The following is a 10,231-nucleotide window of genomic DNA, read 5'->3' as shown; positions in this document are numbered from 1 at the left end:
TAAAGGATAAGCAATCACCAAGCATCCGAAGCTGTAAATTTTTTTTTTTTTTTAAAGGCTGCGCTCGAGCGGCTGAAAAGCGCCGCTCGGGCGCGCCCTGCCCATTTTGAGGCAGAACTTTCTGCCCAGGCCGCGCTCGGGCTGCTGTTTTCTGCAGCTCGGGCGCTGCCCTGGGCAGATTCTTGCCCACACTTGACAGCTCCCAAAAACTTGGCAATTGACAGCTTCAAAACTTGTTTCCTTTGATGTAAACACAAACTTATACATCTAAACAAAGTCTCAAGCAAGTATACATGTATTTTATTACATCAACCAAGTCGCTAAAGAAACGATAACAATAACGACATAAATTATCTCAAGTTTTATACATGTATTCCAAAACTAACAAGTTCTAAGGTTCCATGCTTCTAACATTCAAAACATCATCTACAACCCGAGCCCTCACGTGCTAGACTCTCTCCCAGCTGTCAATGACGTCGATGATCAGCTCTTGCCCTCTCTGTTGTCATGCACACATACAAAACAAGACAACAGCCGGATAACTTCGGTGAGATACAAATCTCAGTATAACCAACATATCAAAAGCGTTAAATAAATCATATTAACTCTATTTAAAACTCGACTCAACAAATAGAGTACTCAAACGCTTTAAATACGAATTGATTCATATAACTTCGAAGCCATCAAGATTCATAACTGATCTTGACATGGATATCCATCTAACGAATTCGTAAACGACTCGCAAATAAGGTTAACCGCAACCTTGGCTTAGAATCCATTCGATATAACATCATATCAACTCAAATTTAAAGATCCACTACCTGAGATGGATCGACAACACCACAATCAAATTAAAACATAAACAAGTATGTGATTTTTGCGGGCCAACTCAAAAATAATTGTTTTTGAGTTTCAAAGTCCCTACTTCGCGATGTCGTCATTATACCTTCGTTTATTGAGGTTCTGAACTCTTCAAATCTGTAAGATATAATCAAAATACATATATCAAACTTCACACCAATCTATCATTTCAGAAACGAGTCAAAACCATCAAGAATTCATCAATCAATCGCATTTCAAACCTCAACTCTTTCTTCGTTCGTTCAAAATCGGCGTCTCGTGTTGTTGGCCTTCCAAACTTGACTGAAACTGAATAAGACACATTCTTTAACATTGATAACATCTCAATAACAACATCAACTCAGAATTCGGCTATCAAAACAGTTCCAAAACTTGATTAAACAACATAGCGATTCAAAATCGGTAACCGACGTAATTCCCGACTTCGAAACTTGTAACTCAACTCATATATCAGCATATATCTTATAAAACTCAGCCATACAACAACATATCAGCAGCTATACTTGTCAAGATACATGCTACAAATCATAATCAATCCCTTCAAGCATTCAACTTTGATCCGGTGTCGAAACTAGACGCAATACAAATTGCAAAACATGATCGACAACTCAATATCTGTTAGCTGTCAATTTTCAAAATTCAAATCATGCTAAAAGATATAAAATCTTACACCAAATCGAAGCCCTTGTCGTAAGGATTCCAGAACACTTTTCGGAATCGAAATCGGATAACCGTAGCGAAAGATATAGCAAATCGAAAATCACAATTTCAAAGAAATTTGAAGAAGTCGGGCACTCTGTATTCTAATTCTGATTTCTGAATGAAGTACACGTATCCATGCTTCTAAAAATAGCAAAAATCAGATAGCTATAGATAAATTGCAATTTAGTCCCTGACAACTTCGTAAATTGCAATTTAGTCCTCGATTCTCTTTTTAATTCAATTTCAATCATAAATAATTTAAGAATATTAGAATTTAATCAAAACTCTAAATATTCCCAAATTAAATATACACGGATTAAAATCAAATTAAATTTCGGATTAATCTCTAATTAATCCCGGGCCTTACACATGTCAAAAAGAAGCATACCAGGGTGTTGCACCAGATGTTGCCAACATCTGAGACAACACTCTATCTTCAGTTGCACATATGGACTCGTTGGGTCCAATGGATGTGGAAAGCTGTGGAGGTAATAAATATTCTGTTGTTTGTGTAGATGATTTTTCACTATATACTTGGGTAAGATTTGTGAGAGAAAAATCAGATATATTTGATGTTTTTAAGAAATTGCTCACAAGGACTGTTAATCTTCACAACTTGAAGGTGACCAGAATTCTCATTGATCATTGCAAAGAGTTCGAAAACTCTTTTTTTGCAAATTTGTGCGACAAAAAAGGTATTTATCATGAATTTTTTGCTCTCAAAACCCCACAACAGAATGAATTTGTTGAAAAGAAGAATATAACTTTGCAAGAGATGGCTAGAGTGATGTTAAGTTTTGAAAATATCTCAAAAAATTTTTGGGCAGAAGCCTTAATCACAGCACATCACATTTCAAATAGAGTATATTTGAGGAATGGTTCTACTATGACTTCTTATGAATCTCTCATGGGAAAGAGGCCGAACCTTAAGTACTTTCATGTTTTTGGCTGTGTATGTTACGTTTTGAATGATATTGATCATTTTGCAAAGTTTGATAATTAAAGTGACAAGGGTTTGTTCTTAGGTTATTCTTCGGATATTCAAGATTACATGATGTTTAACTTAAGAACTCGAACAATTTTTAAGTCTATTCATGTTGTTTTTGATGACTTTGCAGATCTGAAGAAGAAAACTGTCGAAGATGAAATTTATGATCTGTTTGAAAATTCTGGAAATTTAGATGTTGTCCAAGGTGTTACAACACCTGTGACAACACCTCCTACAGAATCTCCAGAAACAAAAAATTGAACAATCCACTGCTGAAAATGAGGATGAAGACAGTGAGGTCATTGTAGATGTTCATGGAGATATGCAAACCCGAAGGACAGAAAATGTGGATTATCGAAAGATGGCTGGACTAATTTGCATGTGCTCCATGTTTTCACAGGTAAGATTTTTGTGCTTTGTGACAAAAAAAGTGAACCCAAAAATTTTGGCACTGTATGGATTACAGCAAGCACCACGTGCATGGTATGGAAGATTAACCAAATACTTGTTCAATCTTGGATTCAAAAGAGGTGTGTAAGACATTGTTTGTGCAAAAGTCTCAAGGTAATATTCTTATTTGCCAAGTTTATATGGATAACGTAATCTTTTGTGCTTCTTGTGAAAAAATTGTTGATGAATTTGTGAAGTGCATGTCGTCTAATTTTGAGATGAGTATAGTTGGTGAATTGAATTATTTCTTGGGATTTCAAGTGAAACAAATGCATGGTGGAATCTTTGTGTGTCAAATCCAGTATGCTAGAAATCTTGTGAAAAAGTATTTGTATAAAAATTGTAAACACATGCGTACACCAATGAGGTCAAGTGAAAAACTGTCGAGGGAAGATGTTGTCGAAGGTGTTGACAACACCCTCTACAGAAGCATAATTGGAAGTATCTTGTTTTTTTGTGCTACTGGGCTAGATATCATGCTTAGTTGAATGTGTACTGTGATAATTCAAGCGTTATTGATATATGAAAAAATCCAGTACAACACTCTCGAACCAAACACATAGACATTTGACATCACTTCATTAGAGATTTGGTCGAGAAAGGCATGATCTGTATTGAGTTTATTAGAACGGATAACCAATTAGCTGATATTTTCACCAAAGCATTGGATTTCGAGAGATTTTCCAGTCTAAGAAAGTCTCTCAGTTTGTGTGCATTATAGACAGAACTGAGATGTTTTCTGGAGTGTTGCCAACACCCTGCGACAACACCTTTTCATGCATGTGCATCTTTAGGATCATTAGGCATGTTGCATTCATGCATACACTCTGTTTTGTGAAGTGTTTGATACTTTGTAATCATTGACCAGTTTTCACTCAGGATTCTTTGCAAATTATTTTACAGTTTAATGAGATTTAATTGAAGAAGAGTTCTGACTAAATCACGAAGTAGTGGAGGGATGTTCGTGTATTCCATGATCCTGTCCCAAGTGAAAAGTGATTTTGCAAATTCAGAAACTCAAAATAACAAAATGGTTAAAAGAGATAATCTCAATCATCAAATTTGATTGAAAATCAGAAGCAAATGGAAAAAGCTACCTAAAGGGGTCCGTTGAAGATCGTTTCTTTAGTGTGCAGGCTACCACTTCTGTAATAATAAATTTAATGGCTATCTGGAAATAAATTTTTTTGAGAATCCTGAAGTGTTGCTGGAAGATGTTGCCAACATCGTAGATAACACCTCACTTGCCAATATATTTTTTTGCATGTGATTGCATTTTATTGCATTGTTACACTCTGTTTTTAGACATAATTAGGACATGCATATTTATTTTATGGTGAATATATCTTGCTGAGAAGTTTGAAGTTCGAAATAAGCAAAATTTAGTGATTTGCTCAATCCACTAATATTTCGAATTGATTTGTGATTGAAAGTGTTTTTAGTGGAGTTTATTTCGATGTGGAGTTTCTTTATGGAAATCTTGTGAAAATCAATTGGCTTGAGTTATTGCCTTAATTCAGAAATTTGTTGCCATAATGATTTCAAACTCCATTTTAACGTTGGCAATTGTTACTGTTAAGGAACATTAACTGCGATCGAGTGTTAAGAGGTTAAGGGTTTGTGTTTAGATTTGATCTTATCATCAGAATATTTTATGGAAAGAATTTTGATTCACTAATTTTGAAACAGAGATGGGCTACAAAGAAGATGTTGAGCCAGATGTTGACAACACCTCTGACAACATCTTAGAGGATGATTTTTTTTGAGATATTTGATGGTCATTGTTACTACTGTTGATTCATCTTTGATGGTCATTTTTACTGCTGCTGATCCATCCCTTGCATTCTCTGATGAAGGCTCTGAGGAATCTGCCTCAGAAGCAGATGTTTCATCAGATGCTGCTGACATTCTTGCTGACATCTTAGATGAGGAGTATTTGAATATTGTAGAATTTTTCAGAATTCGGAATTTGCTGGCTACTGTCACTGTTATTACACCTTTCTGTAGGAAGCTGGTGTTGCTGTTTCTGCAGAAGATGTTTTTTTAAGGTGTTGCTGACACCCTGGACAACACCTTGGATAAAGACTACCGAGTAAGCCAATCCTATTCCTCTGTTTTTTTTTTCTTCTGAGAATGCTGCAAACGATTGGCAACACTATGCCAATTGTGACTTCTTTGAGGACCACATCATTGATTTGGAAGCATATGGCGCACAAAATCTGGTAAGAATTTTCTAACTCATAAATATGTTCGCTATTGTGATATATGCTACTCTTTACTGTCGACCTATGGTCTTGGAATTCTACTGAAATTTGACTAAAGCTGTGCCGAACCCTCTTTCGCAAAATTTGAGAAAATTCATGTGAGGGTTCATATTTTTCGAGTTTAGTCCTACTGTGATTAATGAATTTTTTAACCCACCCGAGGTGAAAGAAGATGTGCAGCCTGCTCTGATAAGATAGCTTATGTTATTTACAAGAATGCAATCAAGACTTGGACTCCATCCACAAATTCCATCTTTGTCACCAAACAACAAGTTGGTGTGTTGTTTACTATAGGAACTGGAGCAGCTTTGAACTTTGAAAAGCTTGTGTTTTACTATAGTTATGCAATATGCAAACTGTGGGTTGGTATCTTACAAGCTCATGTTTCTTTCTTTGATATTTGTTGTGCTAGTATCTCAATATTTTGAAAAACATGATGATGAGCTTTTATCTGCTGTTGTTGAGGTCCTGAAGCTTGCACCTGCATTACTTAAAGGTAACAAGAAATTGGACCTTCCTTGGTCAGAAACAGGTGCTGCTGCAGATGTTGTGGCAGATATTGCCAACACCTCCCCTTCCACTGCCATATTTGTTCCTCCTACTTTAACTTAACAGCTGGATTCTGTCTTTGTTCATTTTCAGATGCTGCATGTTGAACAGAAGATTTTACAAGCCAAAGCAGACATTGCTTACTATGAAGCTCTTCTGTCTCAATATCTAATTTTTCCTGGTGTAGGTACCTCTTCTGGACAAAAAGGGGGAGAAGATGTTGAATCTGGTGGCTCTAGCTCTGATGGAGAAGATAGTGACTCTGGTTCTGAAGGAGAAGAAGCTAGTTCTGGCGAAGCAAATGATAGATCGTCACAGAGCATTAAGTTTAATTTTTTTGTGGTTTATTTTGCTCTGCTCTGATTTGTCTTTATGTTTTTGCTCTGATCTGGTTCTAATCAATGTTAGATTGTTTGATTATGACTCTCTGATTTGTTCTAAATTTTTTTTCTACTCTGAATTAGGTGTTGTGAGGAGATGTTGGGAACATCCTCGACAACATCCAAGCTGTGACTAAGGGGGAGAATGTATTTTCGTATTCAGGAAAATAATTGATATTCAGGGGAGTTGTGATGTGTGTTGAATTGATTAAATGTGTTTTGTGATTCACTTCTGAACATGTATTAAGTATTTTCTGATCTCGCCAAGTGTTGTGTGCAGGAGTTGCCAACATTCTTGACAACACTCAGAATTGAAAGATCAAATTCAGGGGGAGAACTGAATTGATAAGTTTGAACTCAGGGGGAGTTCTGAGAATTAATATTCAGGGAGAGTTGCTGATTTTCTTTTAGATGTTTTGTCCTGAAAGGCAAAAAGAGGGAGATTAAAAGGAATAAAATCCTTGATATCTTTTCTATATTGTGAAAGATTTATTGTGGTGTTTTGCCTTTCTTGGATTGATACTTTTTCTTATCTAAGTGTTTGAGATATTTTAAATAGAAATTGTTTTATTATAGAATAAGATATTCATATATCTTAAAGAGCTTAAATATTTACTTGATTATTTTAATATATCTTTATCTCCTAACTTAATTAATATTATTTCCTTATCTTTGTAGATTGGTTCAAGTTTTAAAGGGAATATGATCAAGTCTTTTTGGAGATAAGCTGACACGCTTAAATAGAAGAAGATGGTGTAGAGATTGAGGCGGCTTGAAGAAAACGAGAGAGAGCGCACTTTCAAGAGAGATCAAGCCGTAGATGAGGATTTGAGCGTGCAGAAAAAAATAGAGCTTTAACGTAGATGACAAAACTCGACTTTCTGGAGTGCTTTCACGCTAAAGAGTTCTTGTAAATTTTCTGAATTTATTGTTCATAGATGCCTTGTAGTTTTGAGAGCACTTGAAGATTGTTGATCGAAGATTGTGTTGCTCTCGTGTTTGGGCATCTCGGATCAACTTCTTTCTTGAGTTTTCTTGTTCTACTTTCAGTAGACTTTTAAGGGAGTTGTTTTTATTTATTTATTTTCTCACATGTTTTGAGAAAATTGATTTTTGAAATAATTCACTAGTTTTAGGGTTTGTGAAACTCTTTGAATATTTTCTAGTGAAAGTTTTGCCCTGAGGCGCTGCAAGAGTATTTTATACTCTTGCTTAAAAATCTGAGTCTGATTTATTTGGTTGTTTATTTATTTTATTCATACTTTCAAAAATTCCGATGCATGTTAATCAAGGTGTTATTGAAGATGTTGTCAACACCTAGTGATAAAACCTGAATCTGTTTTATGTGCAACCTTTTATTACTTTAGTACTTGTGCATATTTACTCTTGAGTATTTATATTGTTAGTTTGCTGTTACTATTCACGTTTTAATATTTCCGCTGCATGTTGTGTAGGATGTTGTCAACACCTAGTGACAACATCTGATTCTGATAATTTTTATGAACCATGATATCCCTTACACCCTATATATTTCGTAGAGATAGGTTATTTTGAAAGCATCTCTATATTTAAAAAAAGTGTCTACATAAGATTAAACTAAACATTTAAGTTAAAGATCGCTAAATCAAATTTTACGAATAAAATAATTTATTTCTTAATTATTTTCACGCTTATTATTCTACACTAATATAAAATAAATTAATTTGGACCCTAGCCTTCGTAAATTTAGTAGTAAGTATAATATAAACTATACTCTAATAATTAATGTTATATATTGTCATGAATCTTCATCGATTTCACTTACAGTATAGTATATATGTTAAAAAGGAACACTGATATAATTTACAGAGTAAATAAAAGGCAAGAATTTGAACAAAACAGTCAAACTAATTAAACATATCTCAAATATATATAGTGCTTTAAAATTATCTAAACCATTATCACCCCAATATATAGATCATACACCATTCTCTCTTCTTCTTATTTCTATTTCTACATTACAATAGTGGGAATGGTGAATTTTACATTCGAAGAATAAATACGTAATGAAACGAGCCATTTGCAATGTTTATGCAAAAATCACTAAAATTTGCATTGATTCCTCATTACTTTGGGCGACATGCTTTCTCAATAGGGCCAACTTGTCTTGCAAACTGCACACATAGAATCAAAACGAACACACATTAATAACCATTAAATTAATGCATGGTGAATAGGCAAATATATATAATCTGGAACTTGTAGTACTCCAAAGGTTTACGATATTATTTAGTAAAGAGAGTTTATGGGCTCATCCTTTTCTAGGTACCCATATGATCATGATATGCGTGGGAATTCTAAAAAATAACAAAGGAAACAAAGGGTTTTACCTGAAAATAAAGTTCAAGTTTCTTTTTGAGAGTGGCATATTCTTTTTTCAGTTGTTGGAAAGTTTTCTTGCAGCTGTATATATAAAAGGAAATAAAGAACAAACAAACAAACAAACAAAAAATCAAGAATCAGTAATTAGATCCTAAAAATACTTACCTTTTTCTCTTCTTTTTTTAAGAAAAAAATAAAAAATAAAAAATTCTTCTAAGAGAATTCAAAAAACATAATTACCATTCACCACTTCCAATTCTACAGTAATCTCTGAATTGTGTGCTCTCAAATTTCACCTTTTTTGCTCCAATGCTGCAAAAATTAGAAGATGAGGTTTGTTATAGTCGTTTTCAATGGAGAAAAAAATTTTATTTTTTATGTATCATTTTTCTAAAAGAATATCAAATATTCTTGTACAATAATATTTATTAAATCACTTTATATATATATATGTTCTTTTTACCTTGAGCTACTGCCCTTGAACTGGTGCATGTAACTGTCCAATTTAGTAAAATCTAGAGGAGTCTTCTCCCTGACAAGAACATGAAAAAGAAGTATAATCAATTATCGCCATGCCAAGAGTTCATCATATATAGGACAACATATATTACGTGATATACTCACAAAGCTTGCTCAATATTTTGGATCAATCGAGCCGAATCTCTGAAATACAATGTAACAACCTCCTCCACAAAATTGGGATTTGCATCATCTTGCAGCTCTTCCAACTGAACAAATTGCTCATCTAGATATCCCTACGTATATACACGCACGAAGAACCAGGTCGTGGATTCGAGTAAATGTGAGATTTTGCACTTCATGATAATTATAGAGATTTTCGGGACAATGGTATTCGTCTCACAAGTATAGGACGTTCCCCAATGTAATCAAATAAAAGTAAAAAAAAATTATATAATTACCTGATCATACAGGGATTGCTTCATGTTGGCTAGCTGCCTGTTCATGCCTCAAAACAATAATTATATATAATGTGGTAAAATTTTTAAGATTGTTGAATTAAGAAACTAAAGAGAGAATATTAATTAATTTGAAGTTGGGAATGAAATTGAAGTAGAGTTCAGTAGGGTTTAAATAGCTGCTTGGCCAGAAAAGTTTGTGCACTATTTTTGTATGCATGTGTATATTCCGTACACATATAATAATGCTTAAGTTTTTTAATTTTTTTTTTCAAAAAAAATATGATTAGATCATGAATGAATGTTGGGTGAAAAATAAGAGAATATTTTTGCGCCAAAAAGAAAATGTGGTTTGTTGGAATATGCTAACTAATGGCTTATGATTTGGCTACAAGTAACGAATCAAACCCTCAAATCACTAAAAAGGGACATATCAGGAAGAGACATCACCATGATCGCTAAGTTTCGTGGTGGCTTTGTTATCTAATTTCAATTAATTAACTTTATTTTAATATTTCTGTGTGGAAACATCAATTAAAGATTATCTTTTACGATCCATGTAAGCATTTCACAAGGTGGGAATTCTACCAATTTCACCTACACGCTCACTCACATACACACATTTTTTAAATAAACTAAATTCATATTCCTTTATAAAACATCAAATTATGGCTTCTGATCATGTATGTTTCATATCTATATTGTTAAACTTCAGTCATTGTTATTAACATATCAAATTTTCCAATTTTATTTTGTTAA

The 10,231-nt window shown here is 33.8% G+C and overlaps 1 protein-coding gene across 1 annotated transcript; it reads right to left on the bottom strand.

Moving 5' to 3' along the window:
- Nucleotides 1–8,156: 8,156 nt before the first annotated feature.
- LOC140884704 (histidine-containing phosphotransfer protein 4-like) lies at nt 8,157–9,591 on the bottom strand. Its single transcript, XM_073291547.1, has 6 exons — nt 9,476–9,591; nt 9,180–9,310; nt 9,019–9,087; nt 8,796–8,867; nt 8,564–8,636; nt 8,157–8,347 (listed from the first exon to the last, which is right to left on the bottom strand). The coding sequence occupies exons 1-6, from the start codon at nt 9,518–9,520 to the stop codon at nt 8,300–8,302; spliced, it is 438 nt and encodes a 145-aa protein (XP_073147648.1). The 5' UTR covers nt 9,521–9,591; the 3' UTR covers nt 8,157–8,299.
- Between the last annotated feature and the right edge of the window lie 640 nt (nt 9,592–10,231).

Source organism: Henckelia pumila, chromosome 2 (assembly GCF_033568475.1).
Source record: "Henckelia pumila isolate YLH828 chromosome 2, ASM3356847v2, whole genome shotgun sequence".
NCBI classification, from domain to species: Eukaryota; Viridiplantae; Streptophyta; class Magnoliopsida; order Lamiales; family Gesneriaceae; genus Henckelia; species Henckelia pumila.
This window is presented reverse-complemented; position numbering and strand designations above follow the sequence as displayed.